Source organism: Heterocephalus glaber, unplaced genomic scaffold (genome assembly GCF_053883595.1).
Source record: "Heterocephalus glaber isolate CG9 unplaced genomic scaffold, H.glaber_assembly_v1.0 deba00001195, whole genome shotgun sequence".
Lineage (NCBI taxonomy): Eukaryota > Metazoa > Chordata > Mammalia > Rodentia > Bathyergidae > Heterocephalus > Heterocephalus glaber.
This window is the reverse complement of record NW_028258212.1, coordinates 1515580-1534229: the sequence shown is the minus strand read 5'-3', so window position 1 is coordinate 1534229 and position 18650 is coordinate 1515580. Positions and strand designations below refer to the sequence as shown.

The 18650-nt window shown below is 40.6% G+C and overlaps 1 protein-coding gene across 1 annotated transcript; it reads left to right on the top strand.

Moving 5' to 3' along the window:
* The first annotated feature begins 8 nt into the window (after positions 1–8).
* LOC101715953 (U3 small nucleolar RNA-associated protein 14 homolog A-like) lies at positions 9–11437 on the top strand. Its single transcript, XM_004874087.3, has 2 exons — positions 9–244; positions 8693–11437. The coding sequence occupies exon 2, from the start codon at positions 8838–8840 to the stop codon at positions 11166–11168; it is 2331 nt and encodes a 776-aa protein (XP_004874144.1). The 5' UTR covers positions 9–244; positions 8693–8837; the 3' UTR covers positions 11169–11437.
* The last annotated feature ends 7213 nt before the right edge of the window (positions 11438–18650 follow it).

The window sequence follows — 18650 nt, the reverse complement described above, 5'->3', positions numbered from 1 at the left end:
GGCTGACAACCCCGCGCGCGTGCGCGGCAGGGCCCCGCGTGAGCCGCGAGTGCGCAACAGGAGTCGCGGCCTGCGGTAAAGCAGCTGAACGCACGTTGTGTGCCGCGGTCAGAGTGGGTGCCGCCAACTGAGCTGCAGCTGCCACCCCACCTAGACTTCTTGGTACCCAGGAAGGTGGGTTTTGTCGACAGCCAGCGTGTCAGTTCAACACCAGCTACCCGAGGGAGCAAAGACGTAAGTCAAGGTAAGACTTAAAGGAGCAGGAGGTGCTCGCGTGTACGCACACGCATGCCAATATAAATGAAATGGTTACACACAAGGAAATTAAACGTATTAAAATACTATCAATAAAATCCTGTTTAAAAAAACAAACTATAGCGTTTCTCCCAGGAGTGAAAAAGAAGAGCAAATTGCCTCTTAAAAATAAGTTCTAAGTGGGGCTGGAGATTTAGCTCAGTGGTTCTGCCGCCTGCCTCGAAAGCACAAGGACCCGAGTTCTATCCCCTATACCAAAAAAAACAGTCCTAAGCAAGGAAACTTACTCAAGAAATCTATTGCAATAGAAAAGCAGAATTCAGGGTTTATTAGCATCTCAAAATCAGATTTCCATCTGTAAGGAATAAAATAGAACTTTTGAGAAGAACTGGAAAGCAAGTGGCCTGGTGGGATTAGTCTAACAGGAAATGTATATCCCCAACAGCACCCATTCTGCAGGTGAGTGCTATCTCAGACTTGGGGAAAGGCCAAAGTTCAGGGGCCAGTGTTGAGGATAGAAGCCTGGCTAATGTTCTGCCAAGCTAAGACAGTGGGTTAAATGATGGGCAACTGTGAACACGACCACAAATCAAAAGCATAATATATGCAAAATTCAGATAAAATACAAATGAACACATTTCATATATTCTGACTTCCCACAGACAGCCAAGGTTAAATATCCTGGGCAATCTCTCTGATATCATTACAAAAATAGGATCATTAGATCCAAAACCAAGATCATAATAGTTTGTAACTTTTTGCACCAAACAATACATAGTGGACATTATCTCTTAGTAATTTTTAATAACATCAACTTTCTTATATGCCAGTGATAGTGTAGAAAATAGAACTTCATGTAGAACAGCAACCAAACAAAAAACAATGGTACCTCTGTTCATGAACTTATTCTTTCTACAATTCTGATTGCCATCTGAATTGGACAAGAACTTAATCAAATTCAATGGCTAGGTTCAGTGTTGACCTTATGGAGAAGTTTGATTTGGTTCTCATCCAGTTCAGTTTGCAACCAGAATCGTGAAAAGAATTAAGTTCATGAAGTGAGGTACTATTGTACTAGCATCAGGTTATATAAGAAATTAGGAATATCTATGTGAAGAAAATTACAATATGTCATTATTTGGTATTAAAAGGACGTGAGTACCAATTCATCAAGGTTGGTGGGATGTGGCATTAAGGGAATGGGTGAACTGAGGACTTCAATAATCAGTCCTTCCATTAAATCAGCCATTAAGTTGGCAAAAACAGAATCAACTTTTTGGGAACTGTGGAATCTAATAAAACACAGGCAGGAGAGAACTTAATGAAGAATTTTGGTGAGCTTTGTAGAATTTGTATTTGCCAGCCTCCCATCCTCACTCCCAGCTGTGCAGGCTATGGTGACAGCAGCCTTTGCTGATGCAGCTAGTAGTTACCAGCAGGAAAATAGATTTTGCTCTTTAAAACTGTGGTTCAGGGCCGGGGATTTAGCTCAGTGGTTTCGCTGCCTGCTGCGCAAGCACAAGGACCCGAGTTTGATCCCCGATACCAAAAAAAAACCAAAACAACTGTGGCTCAGTGTGTTGACTTGTCTGAAAGTTCCTTGAGAGACCAACACAGAGGCTTGCCCTTGTTTTTCCCCTTTTGGGCTGCAGTGCTTCCTAGGATGAGTCTGTCCAAAGCATTTAAGATAATACTACCTGTAGCTAGCTAGGGCAAGGAGCAGTGTATGTCAAGCAGCAGTCAGCTCCAAATATCTGGAGAAGACAAGTCTAAGAGGAAGATTCTTGAAAGAAAAAAGGCTTGAAGAGATACTCAGTAAACTGGGGAATCTTGAGTATAATATACATGCTCTTGGCTAGATGCATGCCCAGAACCTGAGAGGACATTAGGTTTGCCCATCTGGCTCCTCTTTGGACTTTGCACAAGCAAAAGAATAAGGATAAGGTAGACTTACAGGAAGCCTAGATGAATGTGCAAAGACTATCCTACTACAGGGGCATTCTGCAGAGACTTGCAATTTTTTTTCTGGTTTCAGGCATTTAAGGAATTTTATACAGTGGTACCTCAGTTCATGAATGCTTCTGTTTGAGAACAGTTAGGTTCTCAAACAGAAGCATTCAGCAGAATTTTGCTTCCATTCATGAACTCCACACTGGATGACAAACACAATCACAGCCATCTTCCCTGCGTGAACACAAACTCAGCTATCTTCCTCGCTCTGACACATGGTCGTGGCTTCCTGTAGTCAAGATTTTAGTTGCAGATAGACCTGCGCACACTTGCTGTGAAACTTTTGTGGTGCTTTTCAGCGCATACAGTACTGTACAGTGTTCAATCAAGTATGGCTCCAAAGAAAGTGCAGAGCAATAATGAAGGTGGCAAGAATGTGCAGAGCAAGAATGGTAAGAAGGTTCTGAAGAAAATAACCATTGAATTGAAGAAGGAAATTGTAGAGAAGCATGAGCATGGTATTTGTGTGACTGATCTGGCCTCTGAGTACAAGATGGCAAAGTCGACAGTCTTGACTATTTTGAAGAATAAAGATGCCATCAAAGGAGCTGATGTGGCAAAAGAAGTAACAACATTAACCAAGCAGAGGTCACAAGTGCTGGAAGAGGTGTAAAAACTTTTGTTAGTCTGGTTGAATGAGAAACAGCTGGCAGGCGATAGTGTTAGTGAAGATATGATCTGTGAAAAAGCCAGGAAATTGCACAGTGATTTGCTATGAGAAAACCCTTCTGCAAGTGCAACAGAGGATAAATTTAAAGCCAGTAGAGAGTGGTTTGATAAATTCTGCAAGAGAAGTGGCATCCACAGTGTGATAAGACGTGGTGAGGCTTCCAGTTCTGACAAGGCTGCTGCAGAAGCCTACAAGAAAGAATTCTTGGGAATTCATGAATCAGGCACTGCAGGGCAGAGTAAGCAGCAGAAGGCACTTGTTGAGGAACATTCCACTGAGAAAGAGGAAGACAGGAAGGAGGTTAGCAGTGATGTGATAAATCCATTATGGAAAAATGGAAAGTGTGCCAGAATTTTTTGAGAAGCATCATCCCAATGTAAATGTAACAAACAATGTTGAATCTGATGAATGATTACGTGGTCTTTCATTTCCAAAGGGTTATGCAGCACAGGAAAAGACAAGTGCCATTAGACAGATTTTTTTTTTTTTTTTGTCAAAATTGACCCTGCAGCTAAGAGACAAAGATGAGAGGAAACCCCTGAAGGAGAACTCCCCAATGGCTTTAATGGAGGAGTACTCTCCCTCCAAACAATAACCTCCTCCACACATACCTTTCTGTCCTCTATGCCAGAAATCATCTCAAGCAAGGTTATTGTTCCCTCTCTTCATACTGTGCGGTACTTTGTTTCATGTATTCCTCCCCCAGTCCCCATACCAGCAGTTGAATTCAGTATCTTGCACTTGGGAGGCAGGTGCGGTGCCACTGACCTAAATCCCAAGCCCCTTTTTTCATATTTTTGTGGTTAAAAAATACATATGGTTCAGAATGGATTAACCTTATTTACATTGAACCTTATGAGAAAATTTGATTTGGTTTATAACCAAAATTGGTTCATGACTACGTTTGTAGGGGTCAGAACAGATTAACTTTAGTTACATTGAACCTTGGGGAAATTTTAATTGGTTTGTGGTCAGTTTGGTTTGAAACCAGAATCGTAGAACAAATTAAGTTCATGAACTGAGGTACCACTGTATCTACTGGAAAAAAGGATATGAAAGTTCATTGACCACACACAATGAAGAATATAGTAAGTCCTTGACTTGTGCACAAGTTCTGTTCTGGGAGAATTGTTTGTAAGTTGGATTCATTCATAAGCCAACAGTTAGTCTTATACAATACACCTGTGAAAGTTCTTAACTTGAATGTTCATAAGTCAGAGATTTTCTGTATAATCTTTGCAAATTATAGTAAAAGTCCTCAACTTACAAACAAGTTCTTTTCTGAGAGAATTGTTTGTAAATCAGATTTGTTTGTAAGCTGAAAAGTAAGTCTCACATAGTGCAGCTATGAAAGTTCACAATTTGAATGTTAGTAAGTCAAGGGCTTACTGTAGTTTGACTAACTAACCTCACTGGTAACTGCTGACCTCAATAGGAAACAGCAAACACTAGATAAGTGGGAGAACTGATTCTCAAAGAGATCACCTTGTAATATTAAAAATACCCAGTATCAACAAAAATTGAATGACATGAAAAACAGAAACACATGGCCCACTCAAAAGAATGATAAAGAATACCTCTGAGAAACATTGGATTTATTAAATGAAGATATTAAATTGTCGAATTTATATGTGCTTAAGAGTTGAAGGCAACCAGAAAGAAAAAAATGAGAGCAAAGCAAGAGAATGATATACCGGTATGATCAAATAGACAGTATCTATAAAGAGAAATTATTTTAAAAGAGCTAAAAGTATATTCTGGAGTTGAAAAGTATAACAGCTTGTTATGGTTTGGATAGTAAATCTGTCCCAAAGGCCATGTGTTGAAGGCTTGGTCATCAACACGGGGCACTTTCAGAAGGTTGATTTAAAAACCATGTTTCAGGGACCTATGGAGATGACCGTGACTAAAAAGCTTGCACTTTAGTCCCTGAAGAAGACAAGAGAGTGGAACTGAAAAATATTTGAAGAACGAATGGCTGAAAATTCCCTAAATTGGTCAAAAATAAAAACAACAAAATCCTGAGAGTGTAAACATACATATTCAAGAAACTGAGGAAATAAACCCAAAGGAATCTACACTGAGGCACATCAGTTAAACTTCTGAAGACTAAAGATAAAAAAGTCTTGAAGGCAGAGAAGAAGATATATAGGGAATATAAACTAGAACACTAGGTAAGTTCTATCTGAAACAGTGGCAGCCAGAAGGAGGTGTATACATTTCATAAGTGAAAACAACTGAAACACAGATGAATAACTAATAGAATTTTGTTACTAGCAAACATACTCTTAAAGAATAAATAAAGGTAATGAGAAATACAAAGAAATGATGGCAGAAGTCTTGAAACTTCAGAAAAGACAGAACATCAGAATGGATTAAAGGAGGAGTAAATGCTGGTCGTGGTGGCACACACCTGTAATCCCAGCACTCTGAGGGTGGTGGTGGGAGATTAGGAGGATGCCTGTGAGTTTGAGGCTAGCCTGGGCTACATCGTGAGTTCAAAGAAAGCCTGCACTATGAAGTGAGACGGTTTCAAATTTAAAAAAATTTTTTTTGGTACCAGGGATTGAACTCAGGACCTTGCGCTTGCGAGGCAGGTGGTGGAACCACTGAGCTAAATCCCCGCTCTTTTACTTTTTAAAGTGGATTTTTAACCACTTAATAGTTTACTCCAAAGATCACTTGGGAAGTGCCTTTTTTTACATATTGACTGTCCCAGGAGTCACTCAGGCAGGTGTAACTTCAACCAGTTGAACACTTGTACTTGTTATTTTTATATTTCCTGTTATCTTATAAAAATTGGTGGAAAAATCTGCAACTTTTGGTCAGCCTCTATTTAAATAATTGGACCGGTAAGTATTTAAAATGGTCCAACTCTATACTGTTCATGAGGGCTTACTTCAAGGGCTGAGGATGTAGCTCAGTGCTGTCACGCCTGCCTGATAAGTGCAAGGTCCTGAGTTTGATTCCTGGAACCAAAAAAAAAGCTTACTTCACATCACTGAGGTAGGCACAACTGTGCATACCTGTAGTCTCAGAACTCAGGACACTGAAGAAGGAGAATTGCTTGAGGCTAGGAGTTTGATAACACTTGGAACATTAGAAGTTTGAGGCCACTTGGATAACATAAAAACCAGTTAAGGGTTATATCAAGAATGTCCCCCAGAATGTAAATGAGTACAACCACTATGGAAATTCCTCAGAGAACTAAAATTAGAAATTTACACAACCCACCCATTTCCCTTCTAGATATTTTCCCAAAGAGCTAAAGACATCATACTATAGTGATACATGTATAGCAGTGTTTATAGCAGCACAATTCATAATAGCTAACTCTTAGAAGCAGCCTGTATACCCATTACTAGATGATTGGGTAAAGAAAATGTGGTATCTAATGGAATACTACTCAGCTATGAAGAAGGACAAATTTGAGACATTGTAGGAAAATGAATATACCTGGAAAATACAGTGCTGAGTGAAATAAGTCAGACACACAAGCTTAAATGTCATATATTTCTCATTTGAGTAAGGTGAAATACAGCACAATAAAATATGGGTAGAAGGAGACAAAGGGATATATCTCTTGTAAATGAGAAGGGATCCAAGAGAATGTGGGTGAGAAGAGAGGGGAAAGGGAAAAGGAAAAGGAAATAAGTAGAGTAAAGATGGGCCCTGTACCTCAGTAAACATAAACACTGTATCTCATACACATGAGCTTTAAGATTAATAAGAACAAGAATGAGGGGCTGGGAATTTAGCTCAGTGGTTCTGGTGCCTGCCTCACAAGTGCAAGGTCCCGAGTTCAATCCCTGGTACCAAAAAAAAAAAAAGAAGAATGAAAATGGTGGAAGGGGGGATGTAGAAGAGAAAGGAAGAGGGAGGAGATTTTTTAAAAAGAAACAAGCTGTATTAGGTACATGTACCCTCTCCCCCAAATGATTGTAAACTGCATGTACTGCAAACGTACTAATAAAAAAATGCCTCCCAAGGGCCTCATGTGCTCAGAGGCAGGGCTTATCCTGCATTATAGCTAAGTTGCTGTTAGGAGGTGGGGTCTTACCAGAAGAGGAGGATCAGTGGGTGCTTGACCTGGCAGGGTATGTCCCCATCCTGGGTTTATCATTTCTCTGTTCTCTGGCTGCCATGATGTGAGCAGCTGTCCTCCACAGTGCCCCTTTGCCATGCCATTCCTGCCTTGGTGCCAGCTGATCATGGACTGTAAGTGAGCGAAAAGAAATCTCCTGTAAGTTATGAGAGTCAGGCATTGTATCTCAGGGTTGAAGAAAATGACTGGGACACAACCAAAAAAAAAAAAAAAAAAGGTTAAAATTAAAGGAATGGGAAATTACATGTAATGCAAATACTAAAAGCTGGAGTGGCTACATTAATAACAGATAAAATAGATTTCAGAGCAAATATGTACACATTGAACTACAGGTCTTCAAAATATATGAAGTAAACACTTGATAGTAAATAAAAGGTGAAATAGACAATTCAGTAATTATAGTTGGGAACATCCATACTCTACTCACAGCAACAGATAGAACCACTGTCTCATTTGAGAATATAGGACTGAATGACACAATCAGCCAAGAAGATCTCATTGAGATTTTAGAACATGCTATACCAAACCAAGAGAATACATTGTTAAAGTACCAAGGAAAAATATACTGTAAGTGACTATATACTCAGTCATAAGCTTCATCAAATTTTAAATGGTGGAAATTTTTTGGATTATTTTCTCTGATCATAAAGGAATAAAACTTGAAACCAGTAAAGTGGTAATTTGCTTCACGAATTCAATTTGTCCACCATTCTTGTTGAGAACTGAATCAAATTTCTCCATAAGGCTCATTGTAATACCTCAGTTCATGAATGGTTCTATTCTCGAACAATTCGGTTCTCTACCAAAATCATGGAGTGAATTTAAGTTTGTGTTTACAACTGTAATAGAAAAGACAACAGGAAATCTTGAAAGAACATATATTTAATCTGTGAATAAAAGATAGTTTCAAAGGAAGTATTTTTTGAGACAGGCTCTTGCTGTGTCCTTCAGGCTGGCTTTGAGCTCACTATGTAGTGCAGGCTGGCTTCTAACTTGGGGCAAGCCTCCTGACTTAGCCTCCTGGCTGCTGGGAGTTTAGGCATGTGCCACCATGCCCAGCTCAAAGAAAATTTTTAAAGTATATAGAACAATGGAAAATATTAGTGTAGCATATCAAAATATGTGAGAAGTAACTAAAGCAGTGTTGAGAAGAAATTCATAGCTCTAAATGCTGATATTAGAAACAAAGGAAAGGTCTAAAATCAATTCTTTAAGTTACTACCCCGCAAAATTTAAGAAATATAAGAACAAAACATACTCAAATTAACTAGACCAAAAAAATACTAAACTTTTACTGTGTTCCAGTATGATTTGTTTTCACCAAAACTTTATGTTGAGTTATGGTTCTCAGTGTAACTATGTTAAGAGGTGGTGGGGTCTTTAAAGAGGTTCTCAGGGTCTACCCTTATGAATGTATTATTATATTTCTTATAGGAATCAATTTCTTTGAAGAATGGTTTATTATAAAGTGGGTCAAGTCCTTTGCTTCTTATTATTCTCTTTTGTGCTTGTACCCACTTCCCTTTCTACTTTTTCATCCACGTAACAGAATATGGCCCTCACCAAAAGGTGAACAGACATTGGAGTAGAACCATGAGCCAAAATAGACCTCTTTTCTTTACAAGTACTCACTCTCAAATATTCTGTTACAGGAATAGAAAATGGACTAATACAAGATCAAAAGTGAAAATCAGTGAAATTGAAAACAGACAAGTAATGGAGAAAATCCATGAAACAAAAATCTGGTTCCTCAAAAATAAAAAAGCTTTTAGCTTCCACTCTTGACCCATATGGTTGATGCAGGCTACCAAAATAAATATGATTCAGGCTATGCAAGGCCTTCTGGCTTTAAACCAGCAGGAAGAACTTGTGGATTTACCAAACAACTACCCTTTGAGTGTTAGTGAAGATGAGGGGGACAGTGACAGAGAGAGAAAGCATCAAAAGCTTCTGGAAGCAATTGGTTCTCTTGATGAAAAGAATAGGTGGAAATTGGCTGAAAGATCTGAAGCTAGTTTGAAGATATTAGAATTCACTGTGAGTTCTGAAAGATCAGAAGAAAAGCTGGTCCTTTCAGATCTTCTTGATCCTGTTAGAACTTCGTCTTCATTGGCTGCTATGAAAAAGCAACTGAATAGAGTTAAATCCAGGAAGACTGTGGAATTACCTCTTAACAAAAAAGAAGTTGAACAGATCCACAGAGAAGTAGCATTCAATAAAGCATCACAAACCCTCTCCAAATGGGATCCTATTGTTCTCAAGAACCGGCAAGCAGAGCAGCTGTTGTTTCCCCTGGAGAAGCAGCAGTCACCCTTTGTTCACATTGAACTTGTCTTCAGTGGCTATAAGGCAAGAACTCCTCTGGAGCAAGAGATTTTTAACCTCCTTCATAAAAACAAGCAGCCAGTGACAGACCCTTTATTGTCTCCCATGGAAAAGGCCTCTCTCAAAGCTATGAGCCTAGAAGAGGCTAAGATGCACCGAGCAGAGCTTCAGAGGGCCCGGGCTTTGCAGTCCTACTATGAGGCCAGGGCAAAAAGAGAGAAGAAAATCAAAAGTAAAAAGTTTCACAGATTTGTAAAGAAAGAAAAGGCCAAGAAAGCCCTAAAAGATTTTGATCAGCTGTGGAAAGTGAATCCTACTGTTGCACTGGATGAACTGGAAAAAACTGAAAAGGCCAGAATGATTGAGCGAATGAGCCTTAAGCACCAGAACAGTGGGAAATGGGCCAAGTCAAAGACAAATATGGCCAGATATGACCTGGAGGCTCGCCAAGCTGTGCAAAAACAATTGGCTAAGAACAAAGAACTGACAGAGAAACTCCAGGTAATCTCAGAAAGTGAGGATGAGGAGAGGGGTGCCAAAGAGGAAGACCCTCTTGTCCCTGATAGAGTGAATGAAATACAGATGTGTGCAGATTGGCCAAATCCTTGGATGCTTAGGAATTGTAACAGTAATGAAAAAGAAGGTGAAATCCAGACAGACCCTGAACAACTACCTGAGCCTGTTGTCCGGAAGTTTTCTACAAGTGAGGAAGATGAAAGACCAGAAGCAGAGGAAGAAATTTTGTTGGAAGAATCTGAGGAAAGACCATCCCTTAGAAAAAGATTTCAGCTCAACCAGGATACTGAGCCAGTGGGCAGCCAAGAAACAAAAGATTCTAGCAACCAGGGCATATTATCCAAATTGAGGGCATTGAATCAGAAACTCAACAAGGAAAACCATCACTCCAAGAAGCAAACAGTGAGTCAGGCAGGGACAATTCTCCAGGGCCAAAGAGAGGAATGTGCCTCAGAAAAAGAGCAATATCTGTTGCTTCAGAGGCCAGAGAGAGTACAAATTCTGGAAGAACTAGAAGATCTGGGCAAAGAAGGGCATTTTCAAAATAAGGAACTCCCCAGACCTTTGTTAAAATGGGATAAAATGAAAAGAAACCTAAATAACCAGACTGATGCCCCTAAGGGGCAGAAGAAGGAGCAAGTGATTGATCTCCAGAACTTCCTGATTACAAAATCTCCTTCTATGAAGTCTTTGGCCATTCCCACAGCAATAGAGGAATTGGAAGATGAAGAGGAAAGAAACCTAAAGCAGATGATAAAGGAAGCTTTTGCTGGAGATGATGTCATCAGAGATTTTTTGAAGGAGAAGAGGGAGGCTGTGGAGACAAATAAGCCAAAAGATGTGGACCTGACGCTGCCTGGCTGGGGCAAGTGGGGTGGTGTATGCCTGAAGCCCAATGCCAAGAAAAGATGTCGGTTTCTCATTAAAGCCCCTGAAGGTCCTCCAAGAAAAGACAAGAATTTGCCAAATGTGATTATCAATGAGAAGCGCAACATCCATGCAGCAGCTCATCAGGTACAGGTGGTTCCATATCCATTCACTCACTATCAGCAATTTGAAAGGACCATCCAGACCCCTATAGGGTCTTCATGGAACACCCAGAGGGCCTTCCAAAAGCTCACCACCCCCAAGGTAGTCACCAAGCCAGGCCATATCATTAAGCCCATAAAAGCAGAGGATGTGGGTTGTCACTCTTCTTCAAAGTCAGACCTGTCTGTCATACAGAGCATTACTGCACGACCCACTGGAAATCACAAAAAACAGCTGAAGAAAAACTTTATAGATTGAGTTGCCAGAGGACTGACATCTTGGTGCCCAGGACTGGGAGCCCTGACTGGTCATCCTTTGATCAGTGTGGCAGGATCAATTCCAGAACCAGCTTAGCACATTGTGGGTGTGATTAAGCCACATTTTAGAAATAAAAGCTTTTTTTTCTAATAAAAGCTTTTTTATTTATTAAAAAATAGTAAAACTTCTAAATCTCTAGCACAACTAAGATAAAAATTGAAAAAATACAAATCATCAATGTGATTAAATAAACAGGAATTAGTACTAGAGATCCATTAGCCATTTATTTTTTTGTTTTTCCTTCCCTTCCCTGCCCTTTTTGGGGGGCAGAGGGGTTTTGAGACAGGATCTTCCTATGTAGTTCAGGCTGTCTTGAATTCACTCTATAGCCCAGGCTAGCCTCGAACTTACAGTTATCCTTCTGCTTTGGCTTCCCAAGTGCTGGGATTGCAGGCTTGTGCCACCATGCCTAGTGCTCATTTTTTCCCTTTTAACCATTGATTCCAAGTATCCAAGGCTGATTTAACATTAAAAATATATCTGTAAAATAAAAAACTATCACTGTAATCTACCATGTCAGTAGGCTAAAGAAGAAGCATGTCACGATACATACTGATGCAGAAAAAGTATTTGATCAAATGTGATTATCAGTGAGAATTGAAACATCCATGCAGCAGCACGTTTGAGATAAAAACTCAGCAAACTAGGAATAAAAAACAAACTTCCTCAGTTTGATTATCTCCAAAAATTATATAGCTATCATATTTAATGTTGAAAGACTAAATGCTTTCCCTTTAAAATCAGGAATAAGGCAAGATTGTTATTTACAACTCTTATTCAACAATACTGGAAATTTTGGTCAGTGTAGGAAGGCACTCAAAAAAAGTAATTAAAATTATACAAATAAGGAAGAAAACTGTTCACTGTTTACAGATGACATTGTATCTTGTAGAATAAGCAAATACAAAAAGATAACAAAACCTGTACATTTCTGTATACTAACAAGAAATATATGAACACAAATTGAAAACAATCTCATTTACAATTGCTCCATGAAAGGAGATACTTAGGTATCAACATGACAAACAGTCTCTGCAGAGGGATGTAAAGGAAAAGCCGTGGAGCCCAGTACATCCCTGTACTGGCAGGTCCACAAGCAAGGACATTGGCCTTGGGCGAGGCCCCAAAGAATAAACTTTCCCACATTCTTTGGCCAACTCCACCAACTTCTAACACCCATCAACCCTTGATTCCTTTCCTGAAAGCCCAGACTAGGAGGTAGCAAGATCTGGAAGCTGTTACCACCTGAGACAAGTAGGCATATAGGAAGAAAAGCACCTGAATTTAGCTGACATGGTTCCAACAAACGTTATAGTGGGGGAGAAAAAGTGACTATGGGTGGGGCCTTTGGTCTATATCAGTCTCTTTATTGCTTTTGCATCTGAATTATAGTAGGATATCTCAAACTTGTAATTTCCTGTGTTACACTTGCCAGAAGGTATTTTTCCATTGATGAGCTATAGATGAAGAATTTAGTAGGGCCCACTCTTTTGTCAAAGCCACTAACTAGAGATTGGCCCATGATTTAGCATGAGGTCCTTTGATCTGACTGAATTCTTTGGAAATCTGAGACAAAACAAATCTCTGGACCTGATGGTTTTGCTTATTGAAGGCTCTAGTGAAAGGAGGCTCACTTTAGGATGTAGGACTTGGAGTTGTGACCTAGCTACTGTGTAGGCTCCCTTTGAAATGCAGTCATAAGCTTCTAGAAGAGCTGTCAGAATCCAACACCTGACCCATATACACATAGTGACTCTCCAGCCATGGGTATACCCATTTTGAGGATGAGTGCATTTGAAGTCCATGTAGGAAAAAGCCCCTAGGCTTCACTTGTCCATGGACATGGCCTAGTAGGAACTGCAGCATATTGTGTTGAAAATGCAAACTTATACCAATATGACTGAAAGAAAAATCAGCGTAATGTGAACTTCAGTTTGCTTATGTGCAATATTGTCTGCAAAAAACAGGTGAATGCAGAAAACTTCACACAGCCAAATCAAGTCATGGACAAATACACAATCAGAATACACGTAGATGTCTTTGTGGATATAGCATTCATGTATTTTAACTGTTTAACATGTATAAAAGTCTGCTAATACTTTTTACTGGGTTTCTAACATGTTTTTGATATGTCCTTGATAAAGTTTTTGACTATTGTATTTCTAATCCCTCTTTCATCATAAGCCATATAATTTTTTTTTTTAAGATGGGGCCTTGCTATGTTGCCTTGGCTGGCCTTAGGATTCTGAGTCAAGCAAACTCTCTTGACTCAGCCTGTTAAATAGTTGGGACTTCGTGTGTGCACACCCCTAAGTGTCAGGAGCAATCCTACATAATTTTGGGGAAAATCATTTCACAATTAAGTCATGATTAGTGTTACACCCAGTGAGAGAGAAGCAACCAGAGAACGATATTAAATCCACACAGGAGTTTATTACCAGCCGGGACCCGAGCTGAGCATCGGACTTGAACCTCGACCAGGGGTTGACAAACATGTTTTATACACCTTTGAGGCCAACAGTTTCTAGGCCCCCCTATGGGATAGAACTAGTAAAGCAAGCAAAAGGTACAGAAGCAGAACATCCTGCTGTTAGAACATTTGTAAAACAATAGTTGATTGTTATTTCTGAAGAGACTTTCTAAAGGGAGGAGGTTTTTAAACTTCCTCCTTCTGAGTTCATCTAAAGGGCAGGCAGGTGGGTCAAGCAGCAATATGGAGTCTGTCTTGCTAACTAGGGTCCTTCAATTAAGTCCTAGTTTTCCTGCCTACAGGCCAGCTAGGGCAGGTTGAGACATAACTCCGTTTTTGCCTCTGGTCACAGCTACGACCTCCATGGTCCTGTGATGCTGTGATGCTCCAGGGCAGGATTACACCAGCTGAAGACATCTTGGGAAGGAACAAAATCTTCATCTTCATAGTTCCTCATTGTTCTAGGATTATCGCCACCCTCTGAGTCATCTGCTACATTTGTTTTTCCCTGTGTACTGAATAAATGTGTGGCAGATATTTGTCTTTGCTGCCCAGAGCAGAATTGATCAGGCTCAAAGCTCAGCTTCTCTAAATTTCATTTCTGTCTGTATATTCATTAATTCACCTTGTGCTGTTGTGGCTCACAGGAGACTAGGACTTAATGCAGAGGTTCTAGTAACGTCCCCTTTCCCTGTTCTCTACAACAAAGCCCAGTTAGTTCTATGATTATTTTTCCCCAGCAAAATGAATTTTGGGAGCACATTTGTGTACCAGAAATGAAAAGTGAACACCATGCAAATCATACAGATATTCAAATGATCATTTCATTAACCTCCACCGAGAAGAGAGGCACCCAATACTGTGTAAGGACATTTTTATTTTTATTTCTTCTGTGTTTGACAACTGCAGCTGTCCTAAATGTCTTGTAATTGGCCAGAGCTACAAACTCCGCACAACTACTCGGGGAGAATTCTTTTCTTCCCCGTGGCTGGTGCAAGCCTGAGTCACAGGTCTATCCCAGATGACTCCACACTGCAACCTCTCTTGATAAGTCTGCTCCTCTACAACCACTTAACATTTTTCCAGTTTGATCTATGAGGAGTGCTTCCCCTCCCTATGACAAAGCAGAAAGTCTCCCATTGTCTGGCAAGACACTAAGTATGTGTGATGCATGAGTCAGTTTTCTTCCCCCCTATGTAAACAGCCTTCCATACCTTTTTAGGCCAGTCTGTACACTGTTCTCTTTTTATACTATAAATCCTAAACAAAGTCTCTTCTGGATGACTTTGTTGCATCAGGCGGGGGTCTAGGAGACTAGGGGTCTTCTTGTGAAAAGACTCCACCGTTCTGGTTTGTCTTCTCACACCAGCAAGAAATGCAAAGGGTGAGGCAAGGCTGATTCAAAACCAAAGATCCCTCTGGCACATAATGAGGAACTCAGAAAATGAAAGTAACATGTAGCAGAGGTTTACTTATAATATTATGAAGGCGGGGACAAAGCTGTCACGGCAAGTTTCCCTGAGGGAGAGCATGGATGGTGTCTTTTCCCATTTTTATAGGGGTTCTAAGCCAATCAGGGTCTTAGCCTTTGTTGCTGGGAGGAGTTACTGCTGAGGTGAGCTGTTGCTAGCATGAGGTATTGCTAAGGAGAGCCGAGGGCCTTGGAGTTTTAGCATATGTGCTGCCAAGGTAAACATGTCCAGCATTTTCTTTTATTTTCAATACCAGGGATCAAACTCAGGACCTTGTGCTTTCGAGGCAGGCATAGTGCTGCTAAGCTAAATCCCTGGCCCAGCCATGGAGTTTTTAGAGGGTTTCCAGTGTACACAGCGAGTCTCTAAGAATAACCATTCTACACCTGCAAAGGTTTCACAAAGGGCAATTTCTAGTAAGCAGTGAGCATTTCTATAATTGTGTGCCATATCAGCCACTTTACACCTTACATCCCTTCCTATTTCCCCTTCTTACTACAATTTTTATTTTTTGTATTCCTGAGTTCTATTTTAAGTAAAGCAGGTTTGTTGTAGTTTCTTTAAAAATATTCCAGGTCCTTTTTGCCTTGAACAAAGAATTAGATGAGATAAACCAAAAACTGAGCCAAAAGTTTATTTGAAAATGTCAGGTAAAAGGGCCAAAAACCAAGACCAGACCAGGCCACAGCAAGCCTTTATTAGGGGAATAGATCTGCCGGGCTGTCTCTGAACAAAGGAGAGACAAAAGCAATATGGGAGGGTCAGGGAGAGTCTTTTATAGAGACTAGGGTGGGGTTTGTAGGGGCTGAGGCGGGGTTGAGTGAGGTAGTGACTAGGGAATGGGGGAGCTGGTGATGTCACTAAGTGGTAGGAGGTGAGCAAGTATTAGGTTACTTTCTAGGCAGGAACGGGCATACTGGAAAGAAGGGTTTATCCTTTGGTGGGAGCAATCATCTTGGCATGACGTCACACAGGGGAGGGGGCAAGGCACCATAGGAAGAGGGCAGTTACTATACATAATAGCTGCTGAGGTGGTGGGAGACCTATCAGAAAATGTGGGGTAAGTGGGTATGGAAGAAACCAGCTCTGCAGAGCAAACATGGGCAGAACAAAGAGAAAAAGAGGGTAAAAACAAAAGTAAAAACACACAGTGTCTCAGAAATGTGGCGTGGGTCATCGTGGGAACTCACACCTTATAGGTGCTTTCCATGATGGCTGGTCTTCTTTTATGCTGTCTGCATCTCATGGGAGCTCACGAGAAGTTCTACATGCAGGGTCTTAACATTGCCCTGGGATCTTGTGATTGACGGGTCCTGCTCATTTTCCCAGCTAATTTTGCCATGCCCTATCTATTATATCAGGCTCAGCTAGTTACACTCAGAGCTAGTAACACTAAAGGCTGCTGGCACTGACAATGTCCAGCAGCCAGACCTGGTAACATCAAGGGTGGCTAGCAACCAGAGAATGGTGGAGAGCAATAAAGAGTTGTCAAAAACTGCTGACTCTGGCTGTTGGAGAGTTTGAGAGAGCTGTCAGTAGCTGCTGGCTCTGGTTGCCAGGAAAGCAGCAATAGTGGTCCTAACACTAAGAGCTGAGAGCAGCTGGCATTCAAAACTCAGAGACAGTAACACTAAGGGTGTTGCAGAATTCCAAGAGTAGGAAAGACCAATGGCAATCAAGAGTATTTATTAGGTGCATCTTGACTCAGTTAAACTCCTGTCCAAAAGACTGATTGCTGAACAAGGAAACATTTTAGTTTTTATACATTTAGTCAAAGAGGTGTGGTCTTTCTAGAGACATAGCAAGGAGTTTACAGAACAGGACAAGGACAGACAGTTTTGTAACTTAGCCTTAAAAGAAGACAGAGCCTTGTGAATCTTATGAGAACAAGATGACATAAGCTTATTTTACAGGACACAGTTGCCAATTTTAAGTGTACCAGAAGAAGGAGTTACAGCTACAGGGGGAGGTGCTACAGAGTAAGGAAGCTGCCCAAGCCTGGGAAGAACTTATTTTTCTTTAAGTCCTGCTTTAAGGGAGCTGTACATTGCCTATTCATGAATTCTACCTAAATTCAGCAAAAGAACTCTCAATCAATTGGTAACATCAGTACAGAGGTTGGGGGGGCTTCATAAAGGAAATTAAAACAAAGATGTCTTCATATTACTATAGCTGAGAGTTATTTACAACAGCTCTGGAATATAAGACATTCTAAAGAATGTTCTTGATGATGAAAGAAAACAATTCCAGATTGAATCTTAGATCTCAGGAATAAAAGGACACAGATGTGAACTCCTCATGGCATCTGTGTCTTTTATTCATTCCACACATCATGAGAACCCACAAAAACTCCCACATATGAGGTTCCAAGAATTATCTGGCACATGTGTCCTAGGATCTTATAATTAGCAAGTCCTGCTTACTCCACCAGCAGCTTTGTCATGCCCTACCTTCCTGTCTCATTTCCCCCTGAAAGACACAAATATCCATAATTCTCTATCAGTTGCTGAGGGAGTGGAGGTCTCTGTCTTCTATAGCTTCTTCCACCTGGAAGGAGCTGTAGATCCTTCTTACTGGGAGTTATGTGCTCTACAATTACCTTAGGGTGCTGTGGCTCATTGCCTGGGTTGGAAAAAGAAAAACCTGTCAGAAGACAATGAGAAAAGAAGTAGTAACCATTGAGCTGACTGTTTGATGGGAGAAAGAAACTTTACTTTTAGCCCAAACATGAGGAGCAGGTCAAATTTCCATGCTTCCTGTAGAAAACAATGTATGTTAGAGAGGACTATCAGGTAAATTATCAAGAGTCTGAGAGTTGAGGCTTTAGCAAACTCCTGTTTACTTATCTGTAGCAGCACTGGAGTCTTCGTTTTTGTAAACAGATCTCACATCTTCCAGAGGCTCACAGGAGTAGCTTTTTCCTTTTCAGTAATTGTCTCCTTCAGACAGTTTGGGTGGCTTTATTCTAGAAAGATGAATCCAATGATCTATCTCTGCCACTTTTACTTCAGTGTGTATGGCAAGGATCATTGAAAAGGGACCTTTTCATTTTGGCTTTAATTGGTCTATGGAGTCCCTTCTCTCCAAGTTTTTATGGGCACTTGGTCTCCAGGGAGGACACTAGGTAGTCCTCCTGGGCCAGGAGCTGTCATGACTCTGTTCCCATACATTTGGATAACCTGTTGTACTTGGACCAGATTAATGAGATATTATAAGAGTCTTGTGGTCTCTGGGTCTACTATCATATCAGAAGATAAAAATGGCCTCCCATATAACATCTCAAATGGACTCAAACTTAGCCTAGTTTTGGGCAAGTTATAAATTCTCACGAGTGCCATTGGCCATAATTAGAGCTGGGATTCAGACATCTCTTGGCAAAGTTTTTCCAGACTTCACTTTAGGGACTGGTTAGCTCTGTCTACCTTTACAGAAGATTGAGGCTGCCGGATGGAATGGAGGTGGTATTTTATTCCTAAAGCC